Genomic DNA, 23,515 nt, shown 5'->3' on the forward strand with positions numbered 1-23,515 from the left:
AAATTGTATGGATCCAACCAAGAATAAACTCTAGTCTCGTTCAATCAGATGCTCGGCTATCTCCGTTAATCTCAGACAAGTAAGAGATACCAGGTCACGTGATAGCTTGATGATGCGACCTCTCAATATAGACTGACTCTCTGCTTGTCGGAGATGTACGGAGACAGCCGATGGTCGAACGAGACTATATTTAACTCTGGCGTAGGAATACATACGACTGCAAACAACTTCAAAATTGTTCGTACTATTTTAAATCTGACTATTTCCAAGGTATTTATAAATAAGTTTCCTTTTAAAAAAATGTTTCAGCGTTTATTACATCGAATTTATCGATTTTTTTCAAGAACTAAGTCTTGTCAGCGGTGATGATTTGTGCTTGTGTCCAAACACTGTTTCAGTTTCGGTTTGCCAGAGTAACTGCATAGGAGAGTTAATTAAAATCAACTCCCAAAAATGAGGAATCAACACTTCAGCAAATTATTCTAACCTCGTATGAATTATACCACGATCATTCCAACCAGTAAAAACAAATTATTCTTTGACTCAGGCGTACACATTGGTATAAGTCAAGTTGTATACATTGGTATAAGTAAAGTTGTATACATTGGTATAAGTAAAGTTGTATACATTGGTATAAGTAAAGTTGTACACATTGGTATAAGTCAAGTTGTATACATTGGTATAAGTCAAGTTGTATACATTGGTATAAGTAAAGTTGTACACATTGGTATAAGTCAAGTTGTATACATTGGTATAAGTCAAGTTTTTTTTATAATATCTTATCTACTACTTGGTCAGTTAATGAACATCATGAATGGAAGATACATGCATTTGATACAAAAGGTGTATTTTGAATTAGCCACCAGCTCTCCTACAGGTTAAAAAGTACAACTCTCGGTTTCACAGCATTGTTTTGATGACTGGTACAAAAATAGAATTGGCACATACCAAGTTAAACTGAAAGTGGAAACAATTTCAGTGAAGATCGATAAAAGGACATTAAAGCTGCATGATCCGATTTTTTGGTTAATACAGTATCAAATATTTTTCCATAGAAACTAATCATCTTAGAAAGCTATTAACTTTTGCTTATTCAAACCAGCAGAATCGGTCTCCTTTTAAAGTTAGAAATATTCAAAATAAATAAAAATAATTTAGTTCTGGGCATACAAAAAAATAATTCAAAATCCATCATGGGAATGTTTAGGAAAGGGAAACTTTTGGTTTCATTCCCAAAATGTTTGGTTTATTAAACCCGCATGCTATGCATCAGTAGTAAATAAAACAAACGTACAGCAGATTCCAGAAAATTAAATTATAAGGAATGAACTCAATATCTACAGGTTAAAAAGTACAACTCTCGGTTTCACAGCATTGTTTTGATGATTGGTACAAAAATACAATTGGCACATACCAAGTTAAACTGAAAGTATACCTGGAAATAATAACCTTTCAGTTCAAGTGTTAATATTTAAGGATTACGTTTACTCAGGGGCGAAAAAAAAATCCACTAATAGGAACGAAAAACTACGTATTGTACATTGAAGCCCCGCTATGGTGGTGCTATTTTTCACTTTCAAAATACTAGGTCAATGACCTACTTTTTCTGCTAGTGACCTCTGAATGTTTTTTGAAAAAATTGTCAAATTTGTCAGAATTGTCCACCATTTTCAAGGTTTTCTTTATTTTGTTTTTATTAGAAATAATAAAACAATTTGTAGGTTGGGAAATGTTAAAATATAAATAGCTTTACTAATTTTATTTTTGAATGAATCGTTTGAAGCTCATATTTTAGGTTTAATTTAGTCCAAATTTCCTCTATCAATTTCCAAAATTGTGCCAATTTTTGATCGAGTTTTACAAAAAAAAAAAATGACTAAAAGGAGCTCCAAACAATTGATTGCCTAAAACTGTTTTATTGCCTGTATTGTGTTGACATTAATATTATATAAGGTCAATGATCAAAGTTTCGAGATATTTTATCTTGAATCGAATTTATACATTTTACAGATTTTTCCGATCGCGTGCCAGGCAGTGATATAAATTCATAGGCGAGTAAATACAACCATAAACTATGTAAAATGATATGAAAAAACATATAGAAACTTAACTTTTGCAATAACATTGCAACAGAAAGTTTTCTACCTTTGTCGAAGCATATCTTCCTCAGATAAACAAATCATGAATATTAATATCAATATTTGTTAATAGCGCTGTTATTTTGTGGTTTTAAAACAACTTTGGACTTCAGATATTGAACTTTGTAAAAATATAGTTTGAAATCTCAAACCCTGAGTAAACGTAATCCTTAAACTATACCATTCAATGATTGTACCAACTATAACATATGGATCTGAAATATGGATCTCAGACTGTAAACTAGTTATAAAATACTCAGAATGTTTTCCATTTAAAAAAAATCCAAAATCATATATTCAAAGATATTCTTGGTGCTTCAAGTTTAGCAGTCAATGCTGAACTAGGTTCTTATCCACTTTACCATTTTTGTTATGAAAACATGTTTAAATACTATATCAGAGTAAGAAATATGGAATCAAATATCACATATAATAATGCACTTTAAGTATCAGCTTTTAAAGAAGACAAAGAGTTAGCTTCGAAAAAGAGTTTTACTTCATGGCAAAACAAGATTTTTAATCTCCAACAAAAACTAAACTTAACATCTTTAGATATTTTCCATAAGGATTTGAGGTTTAAATCAAATAAATTTTTGTTGATATGATCTTTGAGCAATTGAACAAAATCCTCCAACTCAGGTAAACTTCATTTTTACAGTAAAATATTAAATACTAACGAGTACAAGTTGCAAGATTACTTAAAGTTTTAGCTGAAAAAGCATGAAAGATCTCAGCTAACAAGATTAAGAATAAGTGCATATTCACTATTCATTGAAACAGGTAAACATTGTGAACCAATTATCCCAAAGGAAAACCGTTTATGCTATGCTTGTAAAGTATTAGTCGAAAATGAAAAACATTTTGTACTTTACTGTCTTGTGTATGACAATCTTCGATTTCATTATTGTGATATTTTCAATGATAAATTGTACAGTGGTATTGATCCTATAAAAGAAATTGTTAATCCATGTGATTATAATACTACAAAACGTCTATGTATACTTGGATAAATGTTTTATGCAGAGAAAACAGAACCAGGCACTATGAAGTATTGTATAAATGTTATAATTTTCTTTTGTCTGTCATTTGATTTCATTTTGACTGTATGTCAACATGGTGATGTCAATAAACCATTTAATTGAATTGAAAGTGGAAACAATTTCAGGGACGATCGATATATGGACAATAATTATTTTCATCAATGGTAAAACAATTCTTTTCATTCATACTATATAAGCTTAGATGTAAATAAGTTTTAAACTAAATTCTCAGACTTCTTACCGATTATAGATGAGTTTAACTCAATAAAAGACGCTGGACTTTCCTTCTAGCCTAATAAAATTCTTTTGTTTTAGCATTTTTAAATAGAAAATTTAGAAGAGCACTTTTTTCTCCTGTCAACACTTAAAAAGCAAAAGTTATAGAACAATTTGTTACTTTTAGTGAATTATTACCATGTTTTAACATTAAGATGACGACATGTTATCTATATTGGAGGAATCACTAACATTCGTTATTAGGTTGTAATGCGTTGTATTTTCTAAAGTTGAATGTTTCTCTCTGTTAAGTGCACACAAATTTTTAAGACTGAAACGAGTAAGCTCGTATTACTTTGTTCAGCTTTTGTTCGTTGATGGCTTGTAATTAGCTGCAGTAAATACATGTAGATTGAAGCCGTGCAAGGCATTTACTTCTCTCACTTTCGGATGTTTGTTTATTTATTTGAGGATCTTGATCCCAACGTTATCTTTTAAAAATCCTGAGCGTTATTTACATTAACCATAACCCTGACAAACAAACCGTAAAGCATAATAAGATGAAGCAACGAGAACAATGAAGCAGAAGTCACGTTATAAGCGAAGTATCAACAAACACATATGGTTCAATGGCGACTCAGAAAGCAATCCATCCGGTCCGTTGCTGCATTTTCAAGATTCCTCCTGCCTTCTTTATTCAGTCCAGAGAAGACCTTATAAAATGTAGGCATTGAAGTATGTTAAACTAGTTAGCATGATGACTAAGATATCTTTGTAAACGAAGAGAAAGGCTGGACTGTCGTCATTGGGAATCATATTGGCGTTAGCAACAGCTGTCCGCTCTATTCTTTATACTATATAAATATAAAGGATACTTCACTGTTATCCAGATATCATCTCTTGTAATATCAACACGATCATGGTAAGTCTGTTATAAAGATGCTTTTGTAAGTAGAAGTGTGTAATACGGTTTACTCCTTTTCATTTTCTATTGATAGGGTGGGGGGGGGGGCGGGGGGGGGGGGGGGGGTCAGAGAAGTATCTGTTTGCCAGTGGGGGGAGGGGGACTCCGAGGTCTATTTTCGTTTATTTTACCATGTAGAGGACTATATATGGTTTGAGCCTAAAATGGCCCCCTTAATTGAACATAGTCATTTTACTATTATTATTTGTTTTCTTTGTACGGATACACATATGAGGTTTTTCATAACTTTCATTTTAATTAAAGTGCCCATTATTTAAAAATATGACATCATAAAGTTGACCTTTTCCCGCCATTTTCGCATTTTAAGCATAAACGCCTTATTTTAAAGCAGTTTTTCTTAAAGAAAACATTGAGCGATTGCTTGAACAACCAAAATATTTTCACCAAAGATGTATTGCTCTTGTTCAAAGCGAAGCTCTATATTTCCCATTCGAAAAAAGATTTGAAAAATCTCAAATTTTCAGTGAGTTTGGTTGATTTATAAAAATAGCCTCACTTCTGACATCATATACTGCCAATGAGCGCACAGAAATCAAATAAATAGGCCAAAGACATGTGTTATATAAACTTTTCGTAAAATAACACAATTGTACCTGAAACACTTTAAAAATTGCGAATTATGGGGGCCAAATGTGACCTATATCATATATAGTTTCTGCTCCGCTAGCCAAGGGTTTTCGGTCCACTTTGATCCCCGTAAACCCTTGGTGGATTTCATTACGAACACTCGGTATGGTGTGGCGCTATCTAGCGAGCAACTTGAGTTGTGCCCTTGCATATTTACATTTTAATCGAATTTCAAAACAACGGGTTATAAACACACTACGGCATTAATACAACTTAAAAACATGTTGACTACCGACAATCGGAACATAATTATCGATGCTATTAAATACGAATTAAGTTATAACCTAGGGAAAACACGGGATGTTTTATTCATAATGTTTTGTAAGGACCGGAAGTGAAAAGGTCGCCGATTTATATGAAAACTTTCATGCCATAAAACCAGGTATCGTTGTCGTGAATATTGCGGACCAAAGAAAATAAATTAAACAAAGCTCATTGAACCTTTAAAAGCAATAACCATAAGCAGGAACGTATATACTAACGGGATAGGCAACTTCTACATTCGTCATGTTTACTTCCCATGCTGATCACGCGAGCCTTGACAGGTTTGTTGAACGTTAACTATGTTCAATCCCAGTAAAATATATAGGTTTTTAAAGTAATCTGGTAAGACCAACGTTGGGGAAGCACTGTACTAGAGAACTTGTGTCTCAACTTGTTTAAAGCACCGAATGTTTTACCGAAGATAGCACATGTATTTTCTTTTAAAGTTTATATTTACAATCACTGCGATTGGATCAGCTACTTGCAGCTGCAGCCAATAATAAAACGGAGCTTGTTACCGAGTTTTCGCAATGAAATCCGCCAAGGGTTTATGGGGGAGCAAAGTGGACCGAAAATCCTTGGCTAGCGAAGATGATATAGTTCTTTCAGAAATAAAGATTTCCAGGAAAGGGGGTCTAAACCCCCCCCCCCCTCCTCCGACCCCCTTATGTGTCCGCGCATGAGTCTACTTGTTTATCGTTTAAGATGAGGCATCTCCTGTTGTTGTTGGTGATTTGTGGAGCCTATGAATATGTCCAAGGCTTTATCTGCAATGGCAGAGATTTCAGGCTGCATCCTGAACAAGACAAAGCATCAAGTAAGTTTAAGTATGCAGAAGACGGAAAATAACGAGTAAAAACCTACATCAGCACAAAGCGATACCAAATACCTAAACAATAAAATGCTTTTTTTGGTGCTTCATGGTGGTAGTTAGCATTGGAGAAAAATACATATCCTGTATCCCGCGTTAGCGTGTACATATGTACACATGTGCTGTGGGTTATTGTAAGAAATAGATTAGTTTTTGTAATATTTAATCAAAAGTTGGGTAGAATTTAGATATCTGAAGGAGAAAACTCGGAAAAAATAAAATTATTTCAAATAATTCTAAAAACCTTTGAGATGTTTAAGTTTTACGAATTTTTAGATAAGCTCAAACATTCAGAGATAACTAGCATTAATACTTAAGGTGCTACAACTGTAAGGCTACAGAGAACACGTAGTTGTTTTTCGTTCCAAATAGTGGAATAACGTGTCCTTGAGCAAACGTTATCCTTGATACCTGCATGGATCGCCAAAGAAAGCATTTTACTGTAATAATACTTAGTCCAAATTTTCAATACACTTGCAAAATATACCCGATAATCCTGTAGATATAAAAAATATCAATTTTGATATCATCAATACAGATGGCTGCAGTGTTGATATATGTAAAGAGGACGTGTTTAGACCGCACGACTGCACGTCACTGCAGCGTGACGCACGATGTAGCGAGGAAGACCTGAAGTACCCCAACAGAAAAGAGGCGTGCGATTGCTGTCATCTTCCTCCACAGATAATTATGCCGCCGGTATGTTGTATTTCTCAGAATATTACATGTGTGACAAAACGCATGCTTACAAAAGTACACGTATGTTACAGAAGACCTGATTTGTAGCAAATACTAGTTAATATTCCTATATATCATTCTGTTTATGGTTGTTCTGTACATATTCAGTTCATGTTTTATTTCAATTTAGAGTTAATGGAACTAAACACAAATTCAAAAAATTACATATCACCCTCTCCATACAAACTAGTTGCGTCAAACAACTTTTGTCATTATTCGGGCTAATTCTGCCAGATATATTTAGATAAAGCAGACAAAGCTGATGAGCTTAATTTATCCCACGTACTTATAATTAAACGTACATAAGCCATCGTGACCCTAACGTTCTTACCCGATATTATTCATGATCTGTTTTGCAACAGGAACTTTATAATTATTTATAAAATTAAAATTAGGGAAGGCCGAACTTAAAGTTACATATTTATAATTGAATTTAAGTGAATTATTTTCTTTTACAGCCTATGATGCCAAATATGCTGCCATGAATAGCCTACTTCTATAACATATGGAATAAAAAGTGTAATATAGTTATATAAAAAAAACCCCTTGTTTGTTTTACAGCATACATGTAGTTCCATTCGATATCTTTATTGACTCAGTATTTTCATTACCGTATGAAAATGAAAAGTGACTTATCATTGTGCACATGTAACAGCACATGTAAGAGACCGCAATACTGACGCTTAAAAATATTTACGACAATTTACAACTATTTGAACAATTAATTATATAGTTATAGACTGTTTGTCGTTTTAATTGCAAAATGTTAAAATATTTCACGATTTTCTAAAATGTACCAATCGCAATGGGTTAATATCACGCTGCAAGAAAATCAATTTAAATTTCACACTCTAAGAAAATCAATGCAACATGTCGGAATTAAACCATTCATGTAAAGTTGCTTAAACAGAGATTGATTACTAGGGATTACTTTGCATTCAAAAAAGCAAAACAAATCCTCTTTACAGTGTTCAAAAACCGGTTTATTTGTAATTAAATAAATTTATTTGAAATTGTGTTTCTGTTCGTGTATTTTATATGTGTTATATTAAGATATCGGTATTTACTGCGATGCACAGAACTGAGTTATCACTATTAGTTTCTAGTTGAATGTGACATGTACGGTGTAATGATCAAAGTAAAAGCAAGGAAACGTTTTTGAAAGATAATGATAGTATTCACGAGAGTTAAATTTCGCGGAAAAATGATAAATCGCCAAGATATTGAATTTAAAATCATCGCGATTTTTTGTTAATCTACAGTATTTACGCCCAAAATGAATTTATTCTCTATTTTTTTTCCAAAGTATTGTATATCAAACAGCTCTAAACTGTAAAGATTAAAATCTACGCAATCTAATGATACGAGTGATCTGTGAATGGTCAGCTTTTTAAAACTGCTTTAAAATGCACTGTTTTTAACGTCAACTTTAATTCAAGAAGCTACATTGTTACATACATTGCAAGGGGAAACACTACATGCTTTGAACATGCACATACACTTTATCTCTCCCGAGTCTAACATTGTTTTTCATATGAACAATGATCAGTCCGGATAATATCGCTCTGTTTTTTCTTACGGCATAAATACCTTTACACATCATCATTCTTGCATGCATATTAATTTTACAAGTCATACGCGACTTTTGTTTTAAAGAATTCTCATATACAGTGAACTGGTTTACAACTATGTATTTTTATGTACAAGAATTCAAAGAGTCTACGACAAAAACGTACACAGATGCCGCACAGATTTTGGTCAGTAAAGTTTTTGTTTCAGTTGAGCCTTAAGGATATTGTTTACTTTGGGCTTTAGTGGTCAAATTCAGATTAAAATTAAATAATGTGGTAATTAACATGCAGGTGTTTTGAGTACATTGTGAATCAAAATAAGAAATAAGGATTAGTTTCTTATTCTGACTTATGCTAAAAATTTTGGAAGCAGTGTTAAAACAAATGTTAAGTTTTGATCAGACACGCAACATTCACGTGAAAATTTACAGGGTTTTTTGTTGGTTCTATCTTTTGTTTTTATTGTGATAAATGCATGCATGGCATGCAATGGAAACAAATGAAAAAAAATATATCAAAAGCATTAATAGACAGCGTATCTCAAAAATTTTATCATTGGTGTTATATAATTTTTATTTAAGCAGTTTAGGAAGTTTAGAAAATTGCAATTGGGAACTCAGACTAAAATTTTTAACAAACATTTTGCTTAAAATCGAATTTTTAAAAAAAATTCCATCAAGCTACACAAGCCTTCCTTAACTGTATTTTATTTTTGTTAGAGTTAGTATTTCAATGATATTTTTACAACTAAATATCTGCTGTGCTGCCTCCATGTGTTTCTTGTCGACTTCGATTCACTTTAAATGAAAAAGCTATAGAAAACTACTGCAAATTCTCGGTTTACAATGGAGCAAACAAAACACATTTTCTTCTAGCTTTGATAATCAAGTTAAACAATCAGCAAGATGTACATAAATGATTTGTAAACTTCTATTGTATTAACAATACGTTGAGTCCATCTGCGTGGATGGACTTTTGCCGAGTCTAAAAGAGCTACAGTATGCACCATTTCGCATTTGACCAGGCATTCCTTTCATATCAACATAGCCATTTCCAACTGGATTGACTTCATCATTGAAACAGGCTCCCTTTCCGGTGATTTCGGAATACAGGTTTTCCTCTTCCGGTAAGATTTTCACACGGGTTGAGTTCGCGGGAGATAAGGCTGGAACACATTGATACTCTGTGTTTTTAAAGATCTTTTTCTTCTTTTCCCTCTGCCTTGATTTTCTTTTTACTTCTAAGGGATGCACATTCTTGACCACCATATTCCATTTTGATGTTACTCTGAATTTGGGTGCAAAAATGCAAAAGAAGTAACCTTCACAATTACTTAAATTAAATTATACACCATCTTCTTGTATTTTTAGTTGATTTGCAATTACAGTAATTTAATGACACATAATTTATGTTCGGTATGATATATGAACAAACCTTTTCCAAAGAACCAGCATGAAACCCATTAACACCATGAATAAGATCAGATTGAAGACGCTAAACACAAACGGCACTGAAAAATCAAAGCAGACCGAAGCCACTGAATGCAAAATAAACAACAGATTAAAACCAATGAAGTTTAAAAATAAACCCTTGATAATGCGTGCGTTGCTATTCAGTGAACTGAATGTTAACTGAAAGGTCTGGAAAAGTGACTGAATGACTGAACGAAGTCAAATTTCATTTGACTGAATGGCACAAATTCATCTTGTGAAAATAAATAAGAATGTGTATAATATCCAACAAAACCCCCCAAAAACTCAGAGAAAAATGAACTATAAAACAAATATTTCTACATACTAATGTGTACTTGCTATAATTTAACAGACGCTACTATATTTTGTATAATAAATTTTACAAAAATTTTACAATTTGAAGTAACGATCTGCAGAATTTATGTTATTATTATTTCTAAAGTGTAACCTCGACACTCATTTTCATGGGTGTACCATATCGATATTGAATTATGGAAATAATAAATAGTTTATTTGTAAACGTATGTTAACTGCTTATATTTATAGATATTTACATTTGCAAATATGCTTCCTCATATGAACCTATAGAATAGCGAAAACGTTCAATTCTGTATGAACGTTTTCGTGACGACACAATGATAACCACACGCGCTTATCACTTGACAGTTGCAATACTGTAAACGCAAAACACCGTGATATTATTAAATTGAATGGTTTGCCTTTTTCAAACGTAAATATAAGTAATAAACAGCGATGTTAGAAGTTCACTGGGATATGAACTTGGTTGGTACGTGATCAAATCTTCTGAGAAGTTCTTCGGGCTTCACAGGATTTGATCATGTGACCAACCAAGTTCATATCCCGGTGAACTTTTTGAATTGTTGTTTATTTCTTAATTAATACTTTGAGACATTCGTATTTATTCTTTTTCATTTATTTTGTTCTTACACCTGACGTACCTTGATTGATCAAAAATATATTCAAGATTCAATCGGGGATCTTATCTTTTCTCTATTACACGTATTTGATGTCACATATGAATCAATGGTGTCAAATACATAAGATTTTTTACTAGTTGTACGAAAAGAAAATATGGTGAAGTGAAGAAAAAAAATCAAAAGGAAAGTTTAGAATAAAAGTTATATTGGAATTAAAGGAATCTGGTTTTGGTTGCTTTTCCTATCAATTTAAAATACTGAAATCTTTGGGGTTTTTTTTTGTTTCACGCAGTTTAAGTAAGTTTGCGTGACAATTATTGTCATTTTCTATAGGCACGAGACTTGTTAAATCAACAATCTAACCCTTAACAAACTTTAAAAAAAGGAAAGCAATCGTGTTTCAAGTTCTAGAAACTTTTAAATACTTGAACTTACTTAAAGTCATATCGATTATGAGAAAGCTTTTAAATTGAACTGCAATATAAACAACGTTACAGTTTAATGAAGCCAATTAAAAAAGGACTCTGCTAGGGAGACTCCTTGATCATGTTTATCGGGGGAAGTCATTAAATGGTCATTTTGAGCAGGAAGAAATTAAGTTTGAATTGGTGTTAAGCGTTAATTTAACACTTACACAGGGTCTTCAATTCCCAGATATGGCCACTATTAAGTTTGAATTGGTGTTAAGCGTTAATTTAACACTTACACAGGGTCTTCAGTTCCCAGATATGGCCACTCTTATTGTCTACGCTCCGAGCACCAACAAGTTGTAGGGAAGACGCTTCACTCACATCTTCTTGCATGTAGGCTTGAACTATTTTAAGTAAAACAACTGGTGCTCAGTTATTAAACATTAAACATATATATAAAAATGCAATTAATAAAAAACATATTAAGAACAAAACAAAATCTTTATCAAAGCATATAAACAAAAGTACAATTTATATAAGGTTGTTTAAATTGTTACATTTAGAGCCTTATAATTTTATTTATGGTCAATAATGATCAATACACGACGTGTGAGGTTTACCTACCGCTCAGGACTTCCTCTTTGTATGATAATGGATTAATTTCCAAAAATGTTGACATTTGATGGTCTGCTATATCTGAGAAAATCAGTGAAATCATGTGTTAATAATTTCATGATTTTTATAATTTAACAATGGTTATCAATACAAAAGCTATGAATCAAATGTGTTATACTATTTAAAGAAGTTCCAGTAAGTTTAGTAGTTTTGTGTATTTGTATAACTAAAAACAAGGTCGAATTTTTATATCGAGTCCCAGCTTTTCTGCAATAAAGATTGATATTGCAGACAGAGTTTTAAATGTTGCAAAGAAAATCATCGATCTTAATATAGAAGATTTCAAACATGTATCTTGTCTTATATATTATGAAAATTCGTCATTAGAAAAACGGCTAATCGCTTAATTATTGTCCTGCTTAATATGACATTTTTATTTGTTAAAATATATTTGCAACAAATGTTCTTGAATATAAACATAAATTATATATATTTGTATATGTCTATATCTTATTTTAACTTGCACCTTGAAAAAAAATTACTTTGATCTTTAAAACATGAAATGAACTTCGTGATGACAATTTGGGGAAAATCATACAATTTATCTTAGAATCTGAAACACTAGTCACAACTGACACAATAATGACGCCTTTGACGTATCAAGAAGGATAATAATTTATCCAAATTTTGATTTCAAGTTATTCAATACGTTACATTGTGTTAGTAAATGTAAAAAAACAAGATTAGCATGGACATTTTTTGTATAAATTAAATTTTAGAATTTACGAAATGGCCGAAGTTTTTCCATTCATCTAATCAGTTTTAAAATTTCCCCTTAGTACCTAATTAAAGATATCTTCGAATTCAAGAAAGGCCAGGTTTAATGTACACTAAAAGAAATCTTCAATATACTTTTATACTCACATGACGTGTTAATGCAGATGCCAATTTTGGGAAATGAGCAGTTAGCCTGTATCATTTCCAACGTTTCATTGTCTCGGGAAACCACGGAGGTACATTGGTCTGAAACATTAAACAACATCCTTTGATTTAGTATGCTAGTGAAACGAACTTTGCATAGGCTATTGACAAATATAAAACATAAGTAAAAAAAAGTTGTAGCGAGCTTAAAATACCTCGGGTGCTATCCAATGAGACCTCTGGGACCCAGAAAGCTGCTGTCTTCTTGAAATCATTCTGAAGCCTGGTGATATTAATTCTGACGTCTTCCATCTTGTGTTGAGCACTTCCACATATTACCTTCGCCTTTTCGTAGGTCACTTCAGTCCACTGTACTTTAAAGCTGCCCAGGTGAACTGTCGAAAAAACACAATGCTAATGTACCTCAATTCTACATACCTTTAGGAAAATGAGAGGGAAGCGTGTATTTACATAGAAGGTCAAAATTTCGATATGTCATGAACATGGCTAAACACTTAAATACATGTATAATGGTTACCACAAATGACGGGATTTCTAGTCTCCTCCCGTGTGTGTTCCTGTTTTATACGGTAACAGGCATCTGAAAAAGTGGTTTGATGGATTAGTTATAAAAGGCAATGAAATATTTTCACATCAGTAAAGAGTCAACTCTTTCTTGATATTCTCACCTCTTGTGCATCCTAAGTCGCTTACTTTTCCATCAATCCATGCTTCGACATTAATTCCAAGTTCTTTGATGATTTCTGCGGTGAGGTTCAGGTCCCCTATACATTGATAAGTTATCAGTTCGGATTCGTATTTGGTTTTGCATTGCCTCGACGCCTCCTCCCAGCTAATTTTATATTCAGGTGTACACAAAATCCCTGTATAAAATAGAAGAACATATAGCAATGGTTTTCTTTCCCTTTTGCTGTATTAAAATGGACACAAACCATATATATTAGATATATTAGATTGAATTAATTGGTACCTGTAACTAAGCACACAAGAGGGATGAGACCTCTGAACGTTCCACTGAATCGCTGCTGCATCTTTTTACCCTAATCAAATTTATCTTTGTTTAAACTCGTGCACAATCTCTTATTTCCTCATTTTTTTAGCTTTATACTTAAGTAACGAGCATGTGCAAACTTAACCAATGAAAAATACAATAGCGATTGCTGACAAGTGGCATTAATAAGAGGTCGTCAGTTCATGTTTTTGAAATGTGTTTTAATCAATAGAAATGTACAGATATATATTCCCTATTTTCGTGTTCATTGTCTCGTCTAGATAAAAAAGAAATGGTTATTTTGACGATGATACCAATTTAATTTTATGCTTTTCCTGCAAAAAATTGATATTTAGATAAATTTGTATATAATTGAAATTTTTATAATGAATAAAATTAAAACGAATTGTAAAACTATAAGAAGACAGGTGAAACAAAGCAAATCAGTTCTTTACAGAATGGAAATTGCCATGTTTTTAAAATCTGAACACTAAAAAACCTTCTCTTTTTTTTAATAAAAAATAAATCTCAGAAATTGACAAATAATGATTGATATTTTTATTTTTGGTTATTTAAGAAGTAATAACAAATTCGCAATACAAACATTCCTACTTGAAAATTACGGCTCATTTTCATGTAAAATGTTAAACAGCATTATATATGATTTTGGTATCCTGTATGCTTCTTTTTTTAAACTGTTGAAAAGAACTGGGATGACTAAAATATCACAGATCATCCCAAACAATGACGATTGTTTGGTTATGACTTGCGCATGCCCCCATCTCCCTGCCTAGGGTCACCCTAAGATGGACATCCCAGGGTACAAAGAATAGGGGCTGGCTAGAGGCGAACTGCCCTGAAAGACATAAAAAGCAGAGGCTTGACCATGTAGACGCCTCCAGCACCTGACGGCGTAGAGAGGATGGAGAGAGATATATATTTCTTGTTGGATATTAGTGTTGTTAATGCTAATATCAATGGTAATGCTGATGCAAAGTATTGTTTATGAAATTGCTATTGGTTCTGTTTATATCTTTATCCACGGTACTTTTGATGCTTATGTTATTGCATAGTGCAGTTTTTGCCAATAGCTTATAAAATTGTTATACAAATCCTGTATAACTCCACCATTTGTGCTATTTCAGGCAAATGTTAATGGCGCTGTTTATGCTTATGTTGTTGCACAGTTTTAGTTTTGAGCAGATTCTTATGGTTGTGTTTACGCCATTGGTGTTAGTGCTGTTTGTTAGTGTTATACATTAAGATTTTAATAACGTTCGTGGTGCTTTTTAAAAGAATGAATTTGATGTATTTTATACCATTACTGTATGTGATGATGGCTTTGTTTGAACTGTTTATGCCATTTTCAAACATGTGGTTTGTGCTATTACGTATTGTTGGTATTGCTCGAGTTTGTGATTTTTTTCGTTGAAAAACTAAATTCCGGATACTAGGAATTTGCCAAGATAGTATATCCGCGATCATATCCGATGGATCTCTGACATTATACAGTGCTGATAAAGATAAAACTTGGATCATATCCTAACAGAGAAAGGCATAATGCAGATAAATAAGTCCTACATTTCAACCTAGGTCTATATATTTTATATTATGTTGTAAATTGTTTACGTTTGTTGATAGAATTTAGGTTATACAATATTTTCGTTTACACTCTCCACCAAAGTCCGCTTAAATGACGCTGAACCTTGTCACGTGTACTGACCCACTAATTTGATTGGAGAACAAGTAATGTGGGTAACCCCAGATGCTGAACCCTTCAAAGCACTAAACATACTAATAAATCAAAGAAAAGGAAATTTCATTAAGTTTACATTGTTATTTTACAATAATACTGTAACATTCAAGTGAGTAATGTTTGGACGGTAACCGCTGGGAAATGACCGTAAATGTCGTGATGATTCCAATGAACGATAACTATGGCTACGTACTTTTACCCACCAATTAATAAATCAATGAATGATTCAGAGATAGTTGTCAACATTAACAAGAAAATGTGTTAATTGGTGATTCATTCGTGCTATAAAGATAGCAAGCATTAAAAAATATTACACTTAAAAAACTAGGTTTATGTAGAGGGGGTAATGTCTCAGATAGTGTAGATGCCTGAATATTTACCTTGTCCACTTATAGCACTTTCTTTTTTTTGATTAAAATGGATAGCTGCAAGTTAGGGAAGGAAAGACTTTTTTAGTCACATCCATACCCTTTCTTACCCAAGTACCATCAGCAAACCCTACTCTCAACAGCTGACTACTCCGAGTAGTCCCTGATTATATAGCTATCTTCCTGTCATAAAATATTTTGATAGGTTGAAGACTAATTTTTTTAAATTTCATAAACGAGTTCTCATTTTTTAACTCTAACCATTACGATACATGTTGTAGAGTGTTGATACACTTATTGTGATAAATAATCTTTTTAATTAAATGTATACATGTAAAATCATATTGTTCTAATGTTGTGAAATAGTACTTTTTAAACAAGAGGGCCATGGGCCACATCGCTCATATGAACGACAGTTCCTTGTAATATTAAGATTACTATTCAAGGATTCTTGCATAGTAAATTAGTAATCTCACAAACTTTAGCATTGTAATTCTCGATGGGAAAATTAAAAAAAAAAAATGTCCATAAAAGCGGGTAGGTTGAGGCAAGTCCGAGTTTAATGACCGTCGATATTATGATCAATTAAAAAAAAAAATTCTATAAAAACCGTGCTGAATATTAGTATCAAGTGAATGTGTTCGCCAATATATTATTGTTCTACTTCGGATTTGAGTCAGAATTTGAAGCTGCCGTGCAATGGTATCACTTTTTTACCTTAACATAAAATCAAAAAGTGTAACACTACCCCGAAGTTCATTTGTATGTATGATACAATAATTCGATCGGCAATTAGCTCATGTTTATTAGTATTACTGCTAGAATCCTATCGTTAATCGCATGAAATAAATATTGTCATTATTTATCGGAAACCCTCTCAAAGGTTTCAATTTCATTGAAAATTCTACGTATTTTTATTTACAGCAACAACGCAAAGGATTCTTGCAGCACTTTTCAAGTATTTGAGGTTATGTGCTTTTGATATTTGCCAAATTCAACTTTCATAATATTCGGGGTAGTGTTACACTTTTGCCTTTTTGTACACATTGACAGAGGAAAGGCCGATCAAGCCATATGTCGATTTGCTTACCATATAACACTCGCTGATTAAAAAAATATCCATGAATTTATTATCCTGATTATATTCTAACTGATACGCTTATAAATTTTGGATATCTGTATTGAATTAGTCTTATTTTTGGCATTGTTAACACTGCATTCCGATGATTTGGCTCCCGACATGATCTTCTCTATTTAACATGCCTGTGACATCATCAACGAAAATTATAGGTAATACAGAGACATCAAAGATATCAGTTAGAGACATCGAAGATATCAGTTAGAAGAGTTTCTAGTGAAATTTTACACCTGTAGTTTTTATTATTTAAACCAGAAGTTAAAATTGACATGTTTCTGATTAAAATATGACATCTGCGTATTGTGACGTCAAATCGATCCGAGGAATTTTTACTCAATCGATCGCTGAGAGTTGCCTTATCATACCCGCGTATATATTTCTTTGTTGAACTTTTAACCCATCTTGGGTCCCTAGTATTGGTCCGGTGGTCACACCTTTGATCAATTTTGAATCTACATTATTTAAGAATGCTTGCATAGTAATCTCACGAGTTGAAACATTGTAATTTTACAGAAGAAGATTTTCAAATATTTTCCAAATATATTTATGTGTTAAACTTTGAATCCCGTCTTGGGGCCTAGTATTAGATCGGGGGTCAAAGCTTTGATAATTTAGAATCTACATTATTAAAGGATGCTTACGTAGTAATCTGACAAATTGAAGCATTGTAGTTCCCCAGAGAAAGATAATGAAACCTGTTTTCTTAATATTTCTATGTTTGAACCCCTCTTGGTGCCCCAGTAATTTAGAATCTACACTAGCCATATATGTACGCACAGTAATATGCCAAACTGTTGCATTGTAAATCTTGAGAAGTAGATTTTTAAAACATTTTTCTTCTATATGTTAAATTTTAAACCCCGCCAGGGGCCCCAGGGTTGGTCTGGGGACACTATTTTTACAATTTAGAATGTTCACAATACATACAATCTTTTGTGTAGATATTGGCTTTTCTGATGCAGTGGTTCTTGAGAAAGAGATTTTAGAACATTTTCTCTACGTATTTCTATGAAAAAAGTTGAACCCCGCCTGGTGCCCCAGTGTTGGTCCGGGGGTCATGATTTAAAATCTAAAATTTCTACTATATATACAAGCTTTTGTGTGAATATTTGCATTTTTGGTGCAGTGGTTCTTGAGAATAGGATTTTAAAGCATTTTTACTAAGTATATCTAAGTTAAACCTTGATTTCCCGAATTTTGGTCCGGGTATCATGGTATTTACAATTTATAATTTCCACTATACGTACAAGCTTTTATATAAATATTTGCATTTTCTCTTTGGTTCAGGTGATCTAAAAGAACGAGTAAGGAACATTATGAATTATAACCCTTTTGATTTTAAATTTATAAACACGCCGAATTAGAATATTTATGTCTCTGATAGCGATTTGGGAAAATATAACAAAACAAAAATAGTTTTGCAATAGAAGCAAGTTCATTTTTTTTAGTTTTATAATAAATTGAACGTGAAACATGACAGGATGCTTTAAACGTGCATTTACATTTGATACAATTTTCTTTACAAAGATATTGTATACACAAATGTGCCTTAGAAGTGGGAACAGAAAAACTCATTTCATTTCACTCCCATAATATTCATCTCAAATTTTGTAAAATGAAAAAAAACGTTAAATATAACACAAGGATTTATTTTATTCTTAAACAACCCCCCTCAAAATAAAAATAAACAAAATTTAAAAAAAAAACCTCCCCCCACACAAAAATAACCCCCCCCCCCAAATACATTGGAATACATGTAAAGGTTATTTATTCGTATCAATTTTAAAATCAACGATATGTTATTTTGCCTGGCAAGTAGTTTCAAATCTGTATTTGATTTAAGCACATTTTTATAATATGAATTCTCGAACTTTTCCGACAAGAATTTCGAGAAACCCCACATGAATCATGTTGTGTAATATTTAAAGATAGAATTAATTCCATCAAACTGTGTATCAGTAATCGAAATGTTTCTAAAAATTGTACACGACTGGATTCAAGCAATATTGAACTCTAGTCTCGTTCAACTAGTCGCTCGGCTGTCTCCATTAATCTCCGACTACCAATAGAGACTATATGCTTGTCGGAGATTTACGGAGCCGAGCGTCTGGTTGAACGAGATTATATTGAACTCTGGCGCAGGAATACATACAACTACAAAACAGTTAAATTGTTCGTACTTTATAAAAACTAACTATTTCAAGGTATTTATAAATACGTTTCTTTTAAAAAACAATGGTACAGCATACAGTACACCGAATTTATCTATTGTTTTCAAGATCTACGTCTTGTCAGCGGTGATGACTTGTGCTTAGGTCCAAACACTGTTTCACTTTCGGTTTGCCAGAGTAACTGCATAGGAGAGTTGATTAAAATCAACTCCCACAAATATTAAAAAGTGCCAAAGCATTGAAAATAGCATATCTTAAACCTTGACCATTGACTTAATAAAAAGTTTTTTCCGGCAAAATGGTTTAGAAAATGCAAATAGGAAACCGGACTAAATTTCTGAAAACCTAGTATTCCTTTCATAAAACCTATTTTTGTTATTTGTATTAAGCTATACTAGCCTTTCATAACTGTATTTTTTTTTTTTGAAAAGTTCATTTATTGATACGTTTTTTCATAGTTAAGAAAACATTTATTTTCAAAATACTTAATGGTCATTAACTTAAAAAGTAGGCCTTTAGCCGAAAGTGAAAATAACATTACTCTTTATCATACAATAGATGTTTCCCCTTATCATCAGTAAAATCTTTTCGCATTTTAATGGTCCAAAAACTTAATAAATTGTTAACAGTCTGATGAAACATCCACCTTCTTCTTACACTTTTCGGGGTCAAACCCTCACGAGTGTAAGAAGGAAACATACTGGGGTTTAGGCTCAGAAAGTCTTCCGTCTAACCAACCCTTTGAGTAATTTTAGGTATAAGTGAGATGGTGTTATCTATCTGTTGGTTTGACGTAGTCCTTATTCCAATAACAACGTTACATGGTATTTAACAGTGTTACGATCAAAAGACAAATTCCACTGCTAAAAGGAAGACTGGAACCGGAACCTGAAAAGAGAGGATTACGTAAATAGTTCTAGTTAATTCTGGTGTTCGAAAAATAGAACGTCACGTCAGATCACACAAAATAATCATTAACAGTTAAGATTTAGACAGAGAGCAGCACTGAGCAAGAAGCAAGAAATCATACAGCTTGTAAAGTAGGCTAAATGTTCAGACATTTTGAAATAATAATGAGCTTTCAGATCTACTGTATTTCAAAACATCAAAAATGGAGTCATTATTAAACATACAATATTGCTTCTTACAGCCTTCGTCGTCGAGCTCCTGATTTGCTTTTGCAAAACCTATCGTCGTCATTTGCTACACAGTCAGTAAGTTCTTCCTTGACACATCTCTGCATCTGTCTAAAAGAGTGTCAAGATATCATTATCTTGAGATTAAGCATGGTAAAACTAGCCTATTAAAATAAAATAAAATACTGTTTCTGTTATTCCTACTAGTTATAAAGTCCATTACTTCTTACCTGCAGTTTACTTCACCACGGTAACTAATCGCTTGCAATTTGCATGAGCTGGTACTACAATAACCTATGCACAAAAATTGTTATCTTTAACTTAGAATCAATAGTTATGTTATATTTTTATATGAAAGAATAACAACTGTTTCTCGTTCAATTCAAATCAATTCAAACTAACGAGCATTTGCAATTTTGCATTGTGCATGTCAACGAACTTTACTATTTAAGGTGGAATATCCCTCTGATAAGAGAGATAACTTCTGTAGAAAATAATCTCACTTTGTTTTTGTTAACTCACAATTATTAAGGCATGTAGCAATAAGGGAAGCAGTGCTGGGCCCCAATTTATGTTGGATGGCGACATTTATTTAATATTCAATAATAAAAAAAGAAAATTGGAACGAAACGAACTGAACCCAAACTTTTGGCAAGTGAAAAAAAGTTTAGAAAACTTTTACAAAAAAATGCAAGAGGCGAATCATATTTATCAAAGTTTTAATGAGGCAATGTCTACATGTAATACCCCTTCCCCTCCTCCCAATGGATTAATTTTTAAATATTACTAAATTTTATGTACTATTTCAGTATATGAATGGTACGCATTTGATGTTTTAGGCCAGAAATTTTAGGACAAAATTATGCTCTCTCTCTATTCATAGCTCGTTCACAAAGGGGAATGAATTATGATTGAGAAAAACGTGACAAAGACAATTGCAAACTCTAGACTTAATGATCGTCGTTTGAAACTTATAACATTTCAAATGCTTAAAATTGAATAAGGGTTTTCTTATCCGAGAGAGCAGATGTGGCACAACAAAATTAAAAAATAATAATATTACATTTTATTCAAGACAATATATCCCTATACTGCTATCATATCAATTACTGGAAGTTAATTCATTTGACCCCCTTTTTGTGTTATAACAAAATGCTCTCACGACTTGTTTACATTTTTAGCATTACTAAAACATATGGATCCATTTACATGTACTATTATCTTATCCAAATTTAAAAATTTAAAAAAAGAAAACCTTTCTGATTAATTAGAAGCTGTGGCAATTTATCATGTACTGTATGTAACAATGTATATAAAACCTTCAATAGTCTATGATAAAGAAAGATAACTCTTGCTAATTGAAGCAATTTTTGTTACTGTATATAACTATACATTATTGTCATATACAGTTAATACTTTTTTTTATTTTTTGGGGCCGGCTAGAGGAGACTTTGAGGCGAACTGCCCTGAAAGACCTAAAAAGCAGAGGCTTGACCATGTAGACGCCTCGAGCACCTGACGGCGTAAAGAGGATGGAGAGAGATGTATATTTCTTGTTTGATATTAGTGTTGTTTATGCTAATATCAATGGTAATGCTGATGCAAAGTATTGTTTATGAAATTGCTATTGGTTCTGTTTATATCTTTATCCATGGTACAATTGATACTTTTGTTATTGCATAGTGCAGTTTTTGCCAATAGCTTATAAAATTGTTATACAAATCCTGTATAACTCCACCATTTGTGCTATTTCAGGCAAATGTTAATGGCGCTGTTAATGCTTATGTTGTTGCACGGTTTTAGTTTTGAGCAGATTCTCATGGTTCTTTACGCAAATGGTGTAAGTGCTGTTTGATAGTGTTATACATTAAGATTATAAAAACGTTCGTGGAGAGCTTTTTAAAAGAATGAATTTGATGTATTTTATACCATTACTGTAGGTGATGATGGCTTTGTTTGAGCTGTTTATGCCATTTTAAACATGTTGTTTGTGCTATTACGTATTGTTGGAAGTGCTCGAGTTTGTGATTTTTTTCGTTGAAAAACTAAATTCCGGATACTTGGAATTTGCCATGATAGTATATCTGTGGTCATATCCGATGGATCTCTGACATTATACAGTGCTGATAAAGATTAAAACTTGGATCACATCCTAACAAAAAAAGGCATAATGTAGGTAAATAAGTCCTACATTTCAACCTAGGTCTATATATTTTATATTATGTTGTAAATTGTTTACGTTTGTTGATAGAATATAGTTACGTTGATACAATATTTTCGTTAACACAACTTTGATTGCTGAACCCTTCAAGGCACTAAACATACTAATAAATCAAAGAAAAGGAAATCTCATTAAGTGTACATTGTTATTTTACAATACTACTGTAACATTCAACTGAGTAATGCTTGGACGGTAACCGCTGGGAAATGACCGTTAATGTCGTGATGATTCCAATGGACGATAACTATGACAACGTACTTTTACCCACTTATTAGTTGAATGTATGATTCAGAGATAGTTGTCAACATTAACAAGACAATGTTTTAATTGGTGACTCATAAGTGTTATAAAGAAAGCAAGCATTAAAAATATTACCCAAAATAAAAACTAGGGTTAAATAGAGGGAGTAACGTCTCAGATAGGGTCGATGCATGATTATTTAGCTTGACCACTTCTAGCATTTATTCTGATAAAATGGGTAATTGCATGTTAGGGAAGGAAAGACTTTTTTGTCAAATCCATATACTTTCTTACTCAAGTACCATAAGGAAACCATACTCTTAACGGCTGACTACTCCGAGTAGTTCCTGATTATATAGCTATCTCATTGTTATGAATTATTTTGATAGGCTGAAAACTAATTTTTTCTATTTCATAAACGAGTTCTCATTTTTCAACTCTAACCATTACGGTACATGTTGTAGAGTGTTGATAAACTAATTGTGATAAATAATCTTTTTAATTCAATGTATACATGTAAAATTATATTGATCAAATGTTGTGAAAAAGGACTTTTTAAACAAGAGGCCCATAAAAAAGTCTAAATATGCGGGTAGGATAAGGCAAGTCCGAGTTTAATGACCGTCGATATTATGATCAATTTAAAAATTGTTTATTTCTATAAAAA

The 23,515-nt window shown here is 32.4% G+C and overlaps 1 protein-coding gene and 1 long non-coding RNA gene across 2 annotated transcripts; one reads left to right on the forward strand and one right to left on the reverse strand.

Moving 5' to 3' along the window:
• The first annotated feature begins 4,154 nt into the window (after window positions 1-4,154).
• Window positions 4,155-7,479, forward strand: LOC117681660 (uncharacterized). The gene is made up of 4 exons (XR_010710632.1): window positions 4,155-4,316; window positions 5,976-6,087; window positions 6,680-6,840; window positions 7,338-7,479. It is a non-coding gene; the product is annotated as an uncharacterized lncRNA (long non-coding RNA).
• An 814-nt stretch (window positions 7,480-8,293) lies between these two features.
• LOC105325977 (uncharacterized) lies at window positions 8,294-13,927 on the reverse strand. Its single transcript, XM_066074603.1, has 9 exons — window positions 13,798-13,927; window positions 13,496-13,690; window positions 13,345-13,407; window positions 13,022-13,201; window positions 12,810-12,908; window positions 11,895-11,966; window positions 11,567-11,674; window positions 9,885-9,960; window positions 8,294-9,737 (listed from the first exon to the last, which is right to left on the reverse strand). Exons 1-9 carry the CDS (start codon window positions 13,856-13,858, stop codon window positions 9,389-9,391), a joined length of 1,203 nt encoding a protein of 400 aa, XP_065930675.1. The 5' UTR covers window positions 13,859-13,927; the 3' UTR covers window positions 8,294-9,388.
• Window positions 13,928-23,515: the final 9,588 nt, after the last annotated feature.

This window comes from Magallana gigas, chromosome 2, assembly GCF_963853765.1.
Source record: "Magallana gigas chromosome 2, xbMagGiga1.1, whole genome shotgun sequence".
Classification (NCBI taxonomy): domain Eukaryota; kingdom Metazoa; phylum Mollusca; class Bivalvia; order Ostreida; family Ostreidae; genus Magallana; species Magallana gigas.